The sequence below is a fragment of the Erpetoichthys calabaricus genome, chromosome 8 (assembly GCF_900747795.2).
Source record: "Erpetoichthys calabaricus chromosome 8, fErpCal1.3, whole genome shotgun sequence".
Classification (NCBI taxonomy): Eukaryota; Metazoa; Chordata; class Cladistia; order Polypteriformes; family Polypteridae; genus Erpetoichthys; species Erpetoichthys calabaricus.
The window spans coordinates 103,156,726-103,174,442 of record NC_041401.2 but is presented as its reverse complement, the minus strand read 5'-3'; the positions used below and the strand labels follow the sequence as shown (position 1 = coordinate 103,174,442).

Below are 17,717 nucleotides of genomic sequence, written 5' to 3'. Positions count from 1 at the left end.
CTGGTTTTGTGATTCTACAGCTGATTTTGTGAAGAGGTATAATCTGTCATTGTTGCAAAATGTAATTTTAAATTCTAAATTGATCCATTCCCTTTCTTAATGCAGTTATTTTGCTGATGAAAGCGGTCCTAATTTTATATGTCCATTAGTGCATCTTTTTGTGTATGTTTTCTTGATATGTAAATTTCAGTCTTTCCTTGTGAGTTAATCTGTTTAGTCTTGGAATTTAGTAAGCCTTTCTTGAAAATTAACCATATTTTTCCCAAATTTCTACTATTTTTTTTTGTATATCTTAAATGTCTTTCACAGTCTTCCTTCTGAATGGTTCTGCATACCTGTTTAAAATTATTCCCTTCAAATGTTAGATTAAACTGTTTTATAATCTATCATATGATAATAGTGTGAAGCAGCAGAATTTCAGATCTACATCAGCTCTGGATACAGTATCTCATATCATAGGTCATTTTTTTAGCTCTTGGTTATTATTAAAGTAAAATGCTGAATGTGTAATTTCAGTTTAAGAGATATTATTCTTTCTCCTAGAACCACAAAACTTGCCATTTATGTCCATCCTTTCCATTTATAAAGTCTGTAGTCACCACAGACTCAATAGGAAATGTTGCTCAATTCCAACTTTCCCTTTCCACTTTTTTATATAAAATCTTTAAGTATATTCAAGCAACTATTTAATGAAATCCTCTTTATGGAAGTAGCCTGTTAAGTTGTTTTTTATGTGAATAATCTGTATCACATAAAATAAAATCAGATGTTCTAGTGGATTTTAGTGAAATAAGCCACGCTTAGGCCTTTTAGAGCTAGATTTCAATGTTGAGAGACTTGAAAGTAGAATTAGAGGTACATTTTAGAGCAAGTGTTTACATATGCCTCAGTAACCGATTATTCACAGAAACTTGGTTTCTAAAACGCCATATAAAACTTTATTCTGGTTAAAGAAACTGGGTTTCACCCCAGAGAAACCTAGTTAACAGACGTAGATTTTTTCACAAATAGCCCAATTATGTGCCCATTTAAACCGTCATACAGGTTATTGTTAAGGTTTTTGTAGTTTGTGCATGTATTTTCTACCCACACGCTTTCAGCACCCACAAAATAAATTTCCAGAAACAAGTGATTGTGAATTTGCATTATTCCTTCTTATGGCTGAAATAATCCATCTTAATATTTTAGAAATCACTACATCTATGTTGATACGCTGAATGTACCATACAGAGCCAACCTTAGCAACACAATCTCAAGAGCAATAGGATAACACATTTAATGTATGTGCATTACATAGTCAGATTACTTTTTAAAGTAATGAGTAACCTAACGAAATACTTATTTTTATTTAAGTAAAAATACATGCAGCATTATTATTCCAGCAGCAAGGGTGCAAGACAAGAAGCACATGTATCAGATCCTTTACAGGGCTCAATCACGTAGCCATGCAGAAAAGAGTGTGCTGTATGCATTTCTGTGACAGAAATCTATGAATGCAGCATCAATTTGACTAAACATACAGTATTTATAAAGCACATGAACATTATCACAGGAGTAATGCTTATTTTCAGGATCACAGAGGCCAATGATGATGTTTAACTCTTTTTTTGCGCAGTTTTATGACATTGGAGCATTTTCATAAAAGAGAACTCCAGAAGGTTACTTACTGATGTAAACATTTATTTTTAAGAAACCAGAATTCTGCCTTAACCGAATTATTCACTTGAACCTGGTTATGTGTATTCCTGTAAACGTAGTGTGAATTCCTGTTTTTAGCTTGGGAAAATAGCTTTTAGAAATAGAGTGATCTGGGAAATCAGCATGAATTATGTTATGCCACTGCAGTATTTGATTTCACAAACATTGTTTTCTTTGATTTTACAGTACAAAAGATTACAGTGGTTTTTAACATAAACCAGCATTATGGATTTCTGGCCTAATATTGCTAGTTTACAATTAACTAACACTGTATTGAACCATATATATTTAACTGGTCAGTTTAGCATTCTTAACTGCTTAGAAAAGTGTTTAAAAAGATGCCAAATAAATCTAAATCAACAAGAAATGACTTCAGACATTTAAAGGACACTTTCAGATCCCCTGCCATGACCATCCTTCAGCTTTTACAAATGCTGGTTTCTTTAAATTACTCACTACAGCATGCCCATGGGGAATTTTAAGTTTCATAAAGCTTCAGATGTTGGATTTGCCCACTGCAGAGCTGTGTTCAAAAGTGATGGACCAGCAAATGACTAAAATGTGTTCCAGAAAAGCAACCCTGCAATTCTGAGTCTAAATAAATGAATATGCAGTAAGAAGATGACTTACACAAAGAGAAGGTCATTACAAATTCTGAACTAAGTTTTCATAGTTTTAGGTATCCCACCATGTGTTTAATTAGTTTTGCTATTACACTAGTCATTAGTAATTTTCATGTATAAGTATGCTTTTAAGAAAAATGTAAAATCTGCCTTTTGTCTTATTCCTGACATCATGGTTTTCTTGTGCACATTTTCTCCATGCTCTCCATATTTTTAATTTTCCACATTTGTCCATAACATCTTTTAATCTTGGCCTTTTGCTATTTTCATATTAATGCAACAATGTTTTTTAGAGATTGAAACCTTCTTAAATAAGCATGCAAATCAAGTCTACTCTTTTTTAGCACTTTGATCTTTTCAGCCACTAGATGGCATTCTACATTACGCAGCTCAAGCTGCCTTATCCTCAGGAGTGTACTGTGCTCATTGCACTTTCTACTGCATCACACTAGCAGATGGGTTAGAAGTTCAAGATTGTGGTAGTGTTTGCCCAACTCACCTCTTTACAATTTCAACATGTAGATCCAGAAAATATGGCTTGTGCTAGTGGAAAAAAATATTGAGTTGCTAGAATAACTTATTAATGATGACAGGATAAATAAATAAATTGCATTTACAGATTAAGGAGTCCTCTTACATTTATCTGTTATGAGCAGGGACTCTAGGGGACCTTAAACCTAGTGTTCTTTGTTAATATTTATCCAGTCTTTTGTGTTCAGCTCTAAAAATGAATACATTGCTCTTTAAATACTTCTTGTGTATTATTTCTTTGATTGTCGATTTTGCTTTAGAACTCCTTTAATTAGTGAAGCTTAGTATCTGCTATGGATCGCACAGTTATAATAATAATAAGTGTTATTTATGTAGCTCCTTTAATATACTCACTGACACTTTACAATTCAATAAACACATTAACAAGACAGTAGAAATTACATACAAGAAAATTAATAATACTTATTGAAAAGATGTGTTTTTAACAGGACTTTGAAATGAATAATACATTTTTCCTTGCGAAGAGCATTCCAAATTTTTTTATTCCAAAAATAAAACCAGTTAAGATAAAACAAACCACTGGACTGACAACAAGATCACAGCAACATTCTATATTTCTTGTTTCATGTTTCACTTTACACTTGGCCATAGTAGGCTCAGTTAGTGAATTCAACCCTCTAACAGTTTACTACAAAATCATTTGATAAAATCAGACTTCTTTGCTTAAGGTCGACTGGTGGAAGTCACTTGGTGACTCAATAGATCTTTAGTTTATAGGAATTAAAAAACTGTTTCTCCAGGGGACTGAAAGGGAATTTAGAAAATATTCACTTAAGCCCTGACCCAGTTACATAATCTCAAGTCCTGCACAAACAGCATATGTACTCTATAAATGTACCCAGCCTGTAAAGCCCAGTAAGATTCTTATTGAATTTAGTCTCCTTTAACAGAGGAGGTAGTACTAATGCCTCACATTTCCTGGGTAACAAGTCCTTAGGGGTTCACATATGTATAGTTAGCCCCCACTCTTTCTGTTCTCAGGGGTTTTATCTTGTTTCTCCTCACAAGTGTATATTCAAGCAGTTCAGATTAATTGACCTTTTTACAATTTACAAAGTCTGTCTGATACAGCCCTATTGAGAGCAATTTTTGTGTAAAATTCCAAAAATATTCATTTTTAACTCTTGACTTTTGTTCTCTTTTTCTTTTAATTATTTCTATATAAAGTATAGTCCAGTCATTTGTTTTATCTAGTTTTTCCGTTCAACTTTACATTTTTGTTCCTTTAAAAATTTAGTTCTAGATACAGAACAAGCACTTCATGTTTTTTTTTTTGTTTTTGTTTTTTTTTTTAAATAAGGTGTAACTTAACTTTCTCACACCCACTTAATCCAGTTCAAGGTTGAAGGGAGCCAAAGCCTATTCCCATAGATACTGTACTCAGTGATGATAACTGCCCTGGACAGGGCGGCAGGGTTTGTTTGTGTATCACATAGGGGACAATTTAAAGTCTTTGATTAACCTACCCAGCGCATCTCTGAGGTTGTATGAGAGTAAACCCATATGGAGATGGAGAAAACTGGCAAACTCAATGCCAATAATAGCTGGAGGCTGGATCTACAAGGCAGCAGCACTAATCACTGTGTCACCATGCCACACACTGTTTAGTTAACAGTGTAATGAATTTGTTTTCCTTTAATACTTAATCTTTTAAAATGAACCAGGTAAAAAAGTAGGGAATAAACAAAATTAATGAACAATGTAGTTTCAAATTTACAGTCAGGGTAAAAATTGTTAGGCTACTGCTAGCTCAAAAATCTTTGGGTTTTTTTTTTTGGTTTTTTTTTTTAACCAAGCAGTTACTGCAAGTTTTTATTTAGACTCCATACCTCATTTTTGGATGCTGATGAATTACAGTACTTACTCACCTGACTCAAAGAGTCCTTAGTTTTAGTAACCTGAAAAAATAAATAAAACCGTTTTAACCTTGATTGTAAACGTGGAAATTGGTATGTGGCTAATAAAAGAACAAAATAAGAAAATAATAAAAGAAAGGTGTGCAATCAGGATACAATATGAATTATATATGAATTATACCACAATTAGCTGGCTAGTATCAGTAGAATTATCTAATCAGTCTGTCTGTCTTTCTTAAATCAGAAACTTCCTGAGATTTGCGCTGTTCAGGACTGCAGAGGATTCACCAGAGAAATTCAAGAGCTGTATGTAGCAGTGACAACCATGGGGTCTCGGCAGAAGCGTAAGCATGAGGACAGTGAAGATACAAGTACTCAGGTTTCCCAGGGTACGTATTATTTAATAATAATAAAACAATAGAATGACTGGTAAGTGAAAGATTTGGAAAGACATTCAATAATACAGCAATAATAATTAAAAAAATATATATATATATATATATATATATATATATATATATATATGTACTGTGGTCGTGATTTTTAAATTACATTTCTTTCATTTTTGTTTAGCAGAAGCTTTTTGAAAATTATTCTGCTGTTTCTTGAATTTTATAGTGCAGTTAGGAAGCCTTCTGCAGGAAGGCTTAAAAATGGTGTCAAATGATTATACATGACAGGTTGAAAATATCTTTAAAAAAATGTAAGAATAAAAATAATCTTTATATATGCCTTTAGATTCTCTGCAGCTTTTATCCTTTAATTGAAATTTCACATTACTATGCCATATTCCTGGCAGGGTATTTGGAAACAGTCAATTAAACAATTATTTTCCCAAAAAATAATTCCCAAAAGTTTTCTTTCTGGCTTGTTTTCAGAAGTTTTCCAGAGATTTGACTTTATATTGTAAAGAATCCAGGAGAATCCGGGTGGGTTGGCAACTCTATGTTGCTTTATAACCACACTGGGCAACTACTGTGCATCTGTCACTTACTATGATGAAATATGTCAATACTTGAAAAACATTAGTGCATTTGGCAGTTCTTTTATTTTTATTTGGTTTAATATTAAAATATTGTCTTATTTTTAAATAAGACTTCTAAAATATTTGCTTTAAATCAAAGTAGAATGAAGGCGATGGGTCTATTTATTGACTTGAATGCACACTTTTTTTTTTTTAACCTGTCTGTTTTTTTTACTAGTAAAGTACAACCAAGAGCAAAATAACTGTAATACCATGAAACAAATACTTTCAAAGAAATGTTAACAAAGCATTGAAAACTTGAAGTTTTTTGTATACTATCTTATATATTCATCTACAAGAGTAAATGCTGTTTAAACCCCATCAGAGTTCATTTGTAGTCAGGAGTGTTTTCTGAGCCTATCCACCATATTGATTCACATCAGGCCATTTTCAAGTTTACATTTAACCTAACCTGGATGTTGGAAGAAAACCAAAGTACCCAGAGAAAAATCCACATTAATACAATGAGAACATGCTAACTACACACAGACATTGGTTCAGATCCAGTTTTATGAAGCTTTAAGGCAGCAGCTTTAGCCACTGCACTACCTAGTATACTAAATTGTATTTAAATGAAATCACAATTGTTGTAAGAAGGAAAATAAAAATTTACTATAATTAATATCTGGATGCGGAAACAAGTCTACCTGATAAGAATGTACCACTGAAAATGGTGCAGTTTTGTAATTCTGGGTAGTTAACAAACTTGCTTTGTTTTTGTTGTCTCAGAAGTATCCAAAAGCATCTCCACCCAAGCTGAACAGGCCCAGAAGATGCCTTTTGAACATCTTGCAGAAGAAAAGTGCAAAGAAGAAGAAGGAGGAACACAGTCACCTTTGACAAATGACACTAGAAAGGTTTTTAAAAATGTTTTTTCACTGACTTCTTTTAAATAAGAAGACTAGAAAGATTTGACTTTTTTAAAAAAGACATCCAAAAATTGTTTAGTATGTCAATTCAAAAACTGTGAGAGTGTACAGTGCTTGTAATGTTGGAGGAGGCAAAAGAAAGAAGATGTAAACTTTTTACCTATGTTATTTTGAATTTATTAAAAGCATGTAACGTTCCATACAATCAAATCAAACTTAACAAAACTAAATTCAATTCAACCCCCACACATGAGAAAGGAAGGAAGGAAGGCCAACAGCCAGAGTAAAACTTTGAGAGTAGTAAAGAGGGAAAGAAGTCCTCCTCCCTAATATAAATGCTTATTCTAAAATGTTATTAATTAGATCCTGCCAATTTAAAAAAGAAAGTTTTGAGCAGATCCTCTAAGTAAAAATTTGATTTTTTCCAAATTCAAATAGTATATAACATCAGTTACCCACTGACTTAAAAGAGGTGGGCTAGTATTCTTCCAGTTGAGCAAGATAAGTCCATGTTCCAATAGTGTAGCAAAGGCAATTACAATTTGTTTATTCTTCTCCACTTTAAGCCCATCTGGAAGTACACTAAACACAGCCGTTAATGGATTAGGAGAGATTGTGACACCCAGGCTGTCTGTTAGGCATTTCAAAATTTTTGTCCAGAATGATGTTAATTTGGTACATGCCCAAAACATGTGGCCTAGTGAGGCTGGAGCTTGTTTGCAACATTCGCAGTTTGGATCTTGCCCTGGAAACATTTTAGACAATTTTAAATGAGACAGATGTGCTCAATAAAAGGTTTTAAGTTGAATAATTGAATGCCTTGCACATATGGAGCTAGAATTAATTCTGTGCATGGCTGCCTTCTACTTATTTTCTGAAATGTTGAGAAAAGCCAAGCAAAATGACACCTTTTATTGGCTAACTAATAAGATTACAATATGCAAGCTTTTGAGGCAACTCAGGCCCCTTCTTCAGGCAATTTAATTAGCCAATAAATGTGTCATTTTGCTTGGCTTTTCTCTGCATTCATAATGGCTAACACAGTACAACACCCTAGTACTACTGAAATGTTGAGTAAGAGATCCTTTTCCCACTGTACTCTGGGATCTTTAAAAGGAAGGGACTATAAAATGGTTTTATATATAGGGTGGCCTACAAAAAAGTGGCCTGCCTCCACCGAGATGACTGCATTACATGATGAAGAGGAAAATTATCAAATTTGGTACTCACATTTACAGAAGATGCTGAAAGTGATCTCATTATGCATCAATACATCTCTGTGCCCGTTTCAGCATGTTCATGTACACTCTTTGAAACATCATGGGGTTGAGTGGAGGGGGGCACTTTTTTGTGGGCCACCCTGTATTATAGAAATGCTGTCTGAATCTTCAAGACTGATCAGTGTTTCTTCTGAAATAGAAATAGGTGAGAGGTGAGGAAAATTGGACAGATTTCATTTAACAAAGTTTCTGATTTGGAGATAGTGGAAAAATTATGTTGATGAGAAGCTAGATTTGGATTGTAATTGTTCATAGGATGCAAAGACATAATATATATATTATTTATGTACAAATCTCTAAATGATTCAATGCCATACATTTTCCAAACATTAAAAATTGTGTAAGTTAGCATCCTTTGAACAATTACATTCCAAATGTAACCTTCCAGCTACAGAGTTCTTTCACTATCTTCAAATTAGAAACTTTGTTTTACAGAACCTACCCTATTTTCCTCATCTCATACCCTCCACCATGCTGGAAAAAATATTGCTCAGTTTTGAGGACTTGGACACCATTTCTGCAATATATAAAATTTTATTAGTGTCCCTTCTTTTCAAAGATCCTAGAGGACAATGGGAAAAAGATCTCTTAATTAATCTATCAGAAAAGGAGTGGAAGGTAGCAATGCAGAGAATTCACTCGAGCTCCATATGCGCAAAGCATAGAATTATTCAACTCAAAATTATATATCGAGCTCCTCTGTCTCTCTTAAAACTGTCCAAAATATTTCCAGGGCAAGATCCAACCTGCGAAGGCTGCAACCAAGCTCCTGCCTCACTGGGTCGCATGTTTTGGGCCTGCACCAAATTAACATAATTCTGGTCCAAAATTTTTAAGTGCCTTTCAGACAGCGTTGGTGTCACAATCCCTCCTAACCCATTAACAGCTGTGTTTGGTGTTCTTCCAGATGGATTTGAAGTGGAGAAGGACAAGCAAACAGTGATTGCATCCACTACACTTTTGGCACGAAGACTTATTTTGTTAAATTGGAAGAATCCTAACTCTCCTCTTATAAGTCAGTGGGAAACTGATGTTTTATATTATTTGAAATTGGAAAAAATCTAATTATCAGTTAGAGGATCTGTACAGAACTTTTTCAAAACCTGGCAGGATCTAATCAATAATATTTTAGAATAAGAAGAAATAATTATTTCTGCATTTCTTGTCCTTCTCCATTTATCTTTATTGCCCTATTAAACTCAACAATTTAGGTATGTTTACAAGCTTTAAGTATTACTCCTTTGGCCATGCTCTCCTTCTCAGGGGTGGGGTTTTGATTTGTTTTCAATCCTATTTTTTGTAAAAATTGATCTATTTGTACGGAATGATTACATTAAAATTAATAAAATATAAAAAAAAAAAATGTGTAAGTTTGAGAGGGTGGAAAAAGGTGCTTATCATGTAGAGGTGCCACAGATAAAATATTCTCTAACTTGAAGTGCTTCCTACATTGGTTCCATATTCTGAGTGAATTCAATTCAATTCAATTTTATTTGTCATTCAGCAGAACATCCAAGATGTGCTGCAGAACGAAAATACGATGCACAAGACATTAATAAAAACACATAGTTAAAATCAGTATACAATGAAATACTAAAATGCTTCATTTAAAAGACGAACGGCAGTAGGAAAAAAACTGTTTTTAAACCTGGTAGTTCTACATTTCAGGCTGCGGTACCTTCTGCTTGAGGGCATGAGGGAAAAGAGTTCAGAGGCAGGATAAGTAGGGTCTCTAGAAATCCGCACAGCTCTGGCCAGACAGCATTGTTTTGCCAAATCTTGTACATTTGGCAACGGGGCTCCAATGATCCTCTCCGCAGCCCTCACCACTTTCCTCAGTGCTTTCCAGTCCGAAGCGCTGCAGCTCTCCTGCCACAGAGAGCTGCTGCTGGTTAGCACGCTCTCTATGGTCCCTCTGTAAAAAGTGGTGAGGACTGACTTACTGAGATGGGCCCTCTTTAGCCTCCGCAGAAAGATCAAGCGCTGGTGAGCTTTCTTGATGACGGAGGAGGTGTGCAGGGACCAGGTGAGGTTGTTCGTCACATTAACTCCCAGGAACTTAGTAGACTGCACAATTTCCACAGCAGTGTTCTTAATGTAGATAGGGATGTGTATCAGCTGTTTCTTCCTGAAGTCAATCAACAGTTCTTTTATTTTTTCGACATTCAGTATCAGATTGTTTTTATCACTCCATTCCACAAATGACTTCACCTCCTCTCTGTAATCCCCCTCCCCGTCACCTCGAATGAGACCCACCACTGTTGTGTCGTCCGCATACTTAATAATTTGGTTTGTGCTGAACTTTGCACAACAATCGTGGGTCATGAGCATGAAGAGGAGGGGACTTAGAACACACCCCTGTGGAGAACCTGTGCTCAAGGAGATGGTATCTGATTTATTCTTTCCTACCCGTACGTACTGTGGCCTATCCATTAGAAAGTCCAATATCCAGTTTTGCAGAGGTATGCCCAGTCCCAATGGGCCCAGTTTGCTGATCAAATTCTGAGGGATGATGGTATTAAAAGCCGAACTAAAATCAACAAACAGCATGCGGACCATAGCGTCTCTATTCTCCAGATGTTCCAATGAAAAATGGAGTGCAATAGATATGGCATCCTCTGTGGCATGGTTGGAGCGGTAGGCGAATTGGAGTGGGTCAAAAGAGGAGGGTAGGACAGAAGTAATGTGGTCCTTGATCAGCCTCTCGAAACATTTCATCACTATTGATGTTAAGGCTACAGGGCGATAGTCATTCATGGTTGTGACTATGGGTTTTTTCGGAACTGGGATGATTTCTGAGGTTTTAAAGCAAGATGGCACAACAGCTTGACACAGAATGAAGGACAATTGGATTGTTTGTACATCAGGAAATGCAAAGTGTCATCAATATACTAAGCAGGGAATATAATGGAGTACTGCATGATTTGATTTCTTTTGTGGACCAAGACTGTGTATGTTCATCTATTTGTGTCAATGTCCAAGTTTTTATAGTTTGTATATTTGCTGCCCAGTAGTAAAATTGAAAATTAGGTAGAGCCATGCAAACTTCTGATTTAGGTCATTATAGGGTCACCCTTTGGATGTGTGGATATTTCGAATTCCAATCTGATCTGATTTCTTAAAAAATGATTTGTTAATGTATATTTGGATGTTCTGAAACAGAAGCTTAGGGAGGAGATTCATCTTGATCATGTTAATTCTCCCTACTAAAGTAAGATGGAGGGTGGACCATCTATGCACATCTTGTTTTAAGTTTTTCCAAGCAGACCGCAAAGTTGTCTAAAAAGAGCTTTATATTTACTTGTGATGTTTACCCCTAGGTATTTAATCTGATCTGCAATGATAAAAGGTAAAGTTTCCAATCTAATGTTATTTGGTAGAGAATTCACTGGAAAAAGCACAGTTTTGTTCAAATTAATTTTGAGTCCAGATATCTTTTGAAATTCTGCTTGTGCAGTTAGGGCTGCAAGTAGTGCTGGGCGGTATACAGGTTCATACTGATAAACGTTTTTTATTTTTGTTATGATATGGATTTTTCTTACACCGCAACACAGGTTTAAATTTCCTTAACAGCGTTCGGAACGTGGCGCAGTGGGAAACTGTTTAAGGGGAACCTTTTTCACTGCTACACCGCTAAACACATGCCACAGAGGTGTTGCACGGGGGCTAATTTTACTGCAACACCACTAAACAAGCATACAACTGAGTACATGTGTTAGTGGAGGTATTGCGTGGTGAAAATGGACAGAAAACATTCTGAAACTGAAGCTGTAGCAGACGATAAAGTTGACATGATGACACAGAAGAACTTTTGCTGGAAAAAGGAGTCACATCTGTTGCCTGGAGATACTTTGGATTTAAAAGGTCGGATGTGGACCATTATGTTCAAATGTGTGAATACTGTTTCTATACTACTGGATAATACTGCAAGCCAAGTTGTATTTTTTTCAGTACTGTGTAATAGTGTGACGACATGTTGACTTTATTCTCGACATTTCCACTTTAATCTCAACGCTTATGACTAGAATAAAGTCGACACTTCTACTTTATTCTCGCCGTTTGTCGAGATTAAAGTTGACATGTTGACTTTATTCTCGTAATTTGTTATTAAAGTAGAATATTGTAAACTAAACTTCATCTTAAAATGAATATTTAATTTACTAGATTTTCTCAAACCCCGTCATAAGTTATGTAGCACATTAAATGCTTTGTGTTGTGTTCCCGGAGCCATGTTAATCGCTACGTACTTCTTAAACTGACTTCTTCTTGCACTAAGAGGAGGCGCAGACGGCACACAGAATACATTAATTTCATGATATTCCTGCTCCCTGAACATTTAGAATGCTAAGATAAATACTTGATGTAATTTTCATGATGAAATGCATTAAAGCAATTGTGAATTTCCCATTGGGATTAATAAAGTATCTATCTATCTATCTATCTATCTAAAGCATGTATTAATCATGTGGGGCACAGTGGTGTGGAAGTTGCACTGCTGCCTCACAGCAATGGGGTCCCGGGTGTTCCCTGCTTAGAATTTGCATGTTTTTCTGGTGGGTTTACTCGGCGTGCTTCAGTTTCCTTTCAAAGTCATGTAGGATGGCAGGTTTTGTTATGCTATATTAACCCTGCTAGTGTATGTATTGCTCGTATTCACCCTGCGATGTGCTGGCACCACATTCAGGATTTCCTCCTGCCTTGCACACAGTGCTTGCTGGGATGGGCGCAACCCTGAATGGACGGCATAATTAAACATGTATAACAAAGATTTTTTTTTTAAAGTTCTGAACACTCCGTGGTCTAAGTTTATAACTAGTTTTAATTTCACAAGGACGTTTATCATGTGGTGATTGGTTATTTGGAGAAAGAAAAAGGAAGGATAGGAACTGGGGGTTTAATACATCAGAAAGAGACAGCATGCATGCAATAAAGAAAGCCCGCTCAGAAGAACATCCATTGAATTCTGTGTTCGTGTCTTCGACCACCAGATCATGAACCCAACATTTACACAAAATTTAAGTTAAACCTTTGCAATACCCATTCATACATCCAGTTTTTTGGAACCTCGTCACACCTGCCATAAAGTTCTCTACACTGAACGTACACCTGGGGACCTCTTACTGCGAGGGAGCAGCACTACCACCATACTACCGTGCATGTTTAATACCTGTTTTAATGCATTACATCATGAAAAATTATCTTAGCATTCTACATTTTCAGAGAGAAGGAATATCATGAAGTGAATGTATTCTGTGCAGCGATTGCTGCCTCTTAGTGCAAGAGGAAGTTAGTTTAAGAAGAGCGTAGCGATTAACAACTGGGTCGGGGAACACTTAACAAAGCATTTAATGTGCTACATACCTTATGACGGGGTTTGAGAAAATCTAGTGAATTAAACATTGATTTTAGGATGAAGTTTAGTTTACGACATTCTTCTTTAATGACAGAATAAACTACAAGAATAAAGTGGAAATGTCGACTTTAATCTTGACATATAGTTTTTTTTTTATTTCACTGTGTCCAGATTTTTTTTTTCTTCACCGTGGCCCTAATACGATTCCATAGGGCTATACCACAAATAGCATTATGAATGCAAGTTGCAGTTTTATTGTGTATGTATATAGCTTAGCTTGAAGCAATGTCCATATTAATACAGTTTGCCTTAACACTAGAATTACCAGAGCCTACGAAAAAACTCGTATATCCGGCCCACCTTAAATCGCTTCTTAAATCCGTTCACACCTCTCCGCCAGCATCCTTTGTCCTCTAAATGTGCTGATAAAAGACCAGCTGCCAGCAGCCGGCTATTCCATCCCCCCACCAACTTAGAACGTGAGCGAACTTTTCCCAGCTCATGCCTTGATTGATTATGTGGGAGTGAAGTGGAGTTTTACAGTGGAAATAAGAGATCGTTATTCTAAAGTAATCTGTGTAAACACATTGTTAAAACAGAAACTTTGTCATATTTTAGTAATAAATGTTACAAAATGTAGTAGGCATAAACTATAGAATGTGTAAAGCCCGAGTTCCAAAGATCAAATAAACACTTTCACAAAAGCTTCAAAGACAGTACAAGAGCCTCCATGGCGTAGCGCGTTAAGATTTGCCTCTTAGAGCTCAACAGCTCTGCCGCCTCACAGACCTGAGTTCGATTCCCCACTGGGGATAAAATGTTGCTTTTTTTTTTTTCTTTTTAACCTCAAACGGACATAAAATTTATAAATTGGTATGCACTGTCAGTTAATGAGATCGTTATATTTTCATGTGGGATGCTCCTTTTAAAATATTTTTTTAACAATTGAGACTGCAATTAACAGGAACAACTGTCCTTATAACTGTTATTTTTAAGATCCATAACACACAGACAGACGAGCACTAAGTAAGATCGGGGGGAGGGGTGATGTTAGAGCACGTGAGCTCATTCAGTGCTGCAGGAACAACGCACGTTGATCTTTTTTTTTCTTTCAGTGCATGTGCCTTCCCTGTTTATTTATATATCTCTGCCTGTCTGTCTCTCTATTACGCAGTGCTCGTCTGTCTGTGTGTTATGGATCTTAAAAATAACAGTTATAAGGACAGTTGTTCCTGTTAATTGCAGTCTCAATTGTTAAAAAAATATTTTAAAAGGAGTATCCCACATGAAAATATAACGATCTCATTAACTGACAGTGCATACCAATTTATAAATTTTATGTCCGTTTGAGGTTAAAAAGAAAAAAAAAAGCAACATTTTATCCCCAGTGGGGAATCGAACTCAGGTCTGTGAGGCGGCAGAGCTGTTGAGCTCTAAGAGGCAAATCTTAACGCGCTACGCCACGGAGGCTCTTGTACTGTCTTTGAAGCTTTTGTGAAAGTGTTTATTTGATCTTTGGAACTCGGGCTTTACACATTCTATAGTTTATGCCTACTACATTTTGTAACATTTATTACTAAAATATGACAAAGTTTCTGTTTTAACAATGTGTTTACACAGATTACTTTAGAATAACGATCTCTTATTTCCACTGTAAAACTCCACTTCACTCCCACATAATCAATCAAGGCATGAGCTGGGAAAAGTTCGCTCACGTTCTAAGTCGGTGGGGGGATGGAATAGCTGGCTGCTGGCAGCTTGTCTTTTATCAGCACATTTAGAGGACAAAGGATGCTGGCGGAGAGGTGTGAACGGATTTAAGAAGCGATTTAAGGTGGGCCGGATATACAAGTTTTTTCGTAGGCTCTGGTAATTCTAGTGTTAATGATGGTTCAGTTGGTAAAGATGTCATCACCAAGTTGCACTTGTTTTATTTTTGTGTAATGCGCCTGGGCTTGAAGTCTTGGAAGTAATAGTATTACTGGCAGTTGAACTATTATTTATTTTATTGTTATTATTTATTAGTTTAAATATTATGCAGTTTAATGATGGTAAAGTTGTTTAAAAAGTCACTTTAAAGTGTCAGTGGACAGAGATTGTTAATATTAACAAAGTGTAGTTGGTTTACAAAAAATATTTACTATTTATTTCTTTTCTAAGACATTGTTCAGTGCAATACAACTTTTGACAGGCACTTCTGGATATTTTACTAAGTCTAAATGCCTCTTTGGATGGTTGAAAATATGTTGTCAAAATTTTAGTTTAAGTTGTTTGCAAATATTGTTCAATTTAAAGGCTCTATATTTTGACTGTATCATGCAATGTGATTCCTTCTCTTCATTAGTGCCTCCCCCTTGAAAAGTATCACTTTATGGGGCCATGCAAACCTGTATTAATACTTGTGTGCACATTAAAATGTTTTTTTAGTACAATGTACAATTCTCATGACAGTGGAATAGGTTATTCTTAGCCAGTAATTGCAGTGGAAAATGTGGTTAACAACCACTCATGCATGGGGAAAAAAATACCGTCCAGTACCGTGAAACTGGTATAATTTTGAAAAATACCGTGATATAAAATTTTGGTCATATCGTCCAACACTAGCTGCAAGCACAGTATTTTGTGGGTCTGATATACTGTATATATTACTATATCATCTGCATATAGTTTTATTTTCTGATCAAGTCCTCCAAAATCCCCTTTATCTCTGATGCATTTTAAAAGTAAATAAATTAAAATATGACATTCTGTAACAATATTCCAATACAAAAAATACTAAAAAAGATTGGTGTTTTCATACCTGCATTTGAAGACCTTCACATTCAACTTGGGTATTAGTGCTTGTAACTGCTGGAATGCAGACCGTTCATATTACATTAATTTATTTACTTACTTCCTCCATCAGGAGCTAGCATAGATATTGATGGATGTTCATTTTCCTTTTATTTTCAGGAGATGACCATGGCAACTGCCACTCAGGCTTCAAGTCAACCTACTGCAAGACCTAAAAAGAAATCAGCCAAAGGTCTCTTTCGCTAATCCGCATTTCCAGACTGATCATATTGTTTTTAGCCATAAGTTTTTATCAATTAATTATAAGTTTTAATCTTCAGAGACTCATTTGGGACATAAATTTAAAATTATTTTAAATATTTGTTTTTAATTTGTGTAGTGGCAAGGGTATTTTTTAATATTCAATAAATTATACTTTTACTCGAGAGGCTTGCATTTCTTCTTCCCTTCTGCTGAATGGCAGTAGTGCACACAAAATAAATTGCTTTATATTAGAATTGAATGTCCACATTATCTGAAAAGTTGCATACTGTTCCATTAATTTCAAAGCACTTACCTGGGAGGACTAAATGACCCAGATGTCTCTGTTCTTCCTAGAATGTCCACCAAAAGGTGCAGTATCAAGGCAACAGAAATGGAAAATGGATTGATGTGGCACAAATTCTCATCCTATGTGCTTTACATAAAATTAGATTTTTTTTCCGTTAAAATCAGCTTATGGGTATATTTGATTGCTGTCATTCTTTTAAAAAAGATTTTCCCTTCTATTTGACATATTTGGTGAATTGTAGACAATTTATTACCCATGTTATTTTGATTTTATAAATGTAGGAAAAAATATTTTTACAAATCAGTCTTTGTACAAGAATGTTCTGCAATATCAGTTCTCCATTTGAATTTATAGTACTAAATTACATATGATGTAATGAAAATAAAGTTAGCTAAGGACTGTGACATTTTTGTTTGCATCTCTTACACATGTAAGAGATTTGTAGCTGATAAAAAATGAAAGCAACAAATCTCTTTCGATTACCATTGTATAAAGTGTACCAGTATTTACTTTTTCTAGGGTGTACAAGGCACGAGAAGCTCATTTCTGGATAACAAAGGTGAAGAGCACTGGCTTAGGTGCCAGTAATTAGTATCAGCAAATTAAAAGGTCATGACATAAAGAAAAGGTCAGTGATTTATTTATCTTTTGGGTAACTGTACATAATCAGTGAATCGAAGCATCATCATCATCATGTAAAGAAATCAATTACAGCAGCAGTGATTGAAGATTATCACTCAGTCCCATTAGGGTACAATAGACTAAAATGTTGCCTTGCAAGCAAAGTGTGCCACTAATCATTGCAAACACACCAGGACATGTATCAAAGCCTTCAAGCCTTTAGAATTCTTAATACAGTGGAACCTCGGTTTGCGAGCATAATTCGTTCCGGAAATGTGCTCGTAGTCCAAAGCACTCATATATCAAAGTGAATTTCCCCATAAGAAATAATGGAAACTCAGATGATTTGTTCCACAACCCAAAACTATTCATGTAAAAATGATTAATACAAAATATAAAGTAAAAATACATAAAACAAATTAACTTGCACTTTACCTTTGAAAAGAATCATGGCTGGTGTGAGTGAGTTTCTAAACTCTTGTGGGTATTCCACCCAAC

The 17,717-nt window shown here is 35.4% G+C and overlaps 1 protein-coding gene across 3 annotated transcripts in view; it reads left to right on the top strand.

The window, feature by feature from the left end:
• Window positions 1–16,473, top strand: part of nhej1 (nonhomologous end-joining factor 1) — a 196,108-nt gene extending 179,635 nt beyond the window's left edge. For all 3 annotated transcript variants that reach the window (XM_028807232.2, XM_028807231.2, XM_028807234.2), the window contains exons 6-8: window positions 4,974–5,118; window positions 6,483–6,610; window positions 16,208–16,473. In XM_028807232.2, the coding sequence (XP_028663065.1) occupies window positions 4,974–5,118; window positions 6,483–6,610; window positions 16,208–16,294 (360 nt within the window). In that variant the 3' untranslated portion in view covers window positions 16,295–16,473. The remainder of the gene's footprint in view (window positions 1–4,973; window positions 5,119–6,482; window positions 6,611–16,207) is intronic.
• Window positions 16,474–17,717: the final 1,244 nt, after the last annotated feature.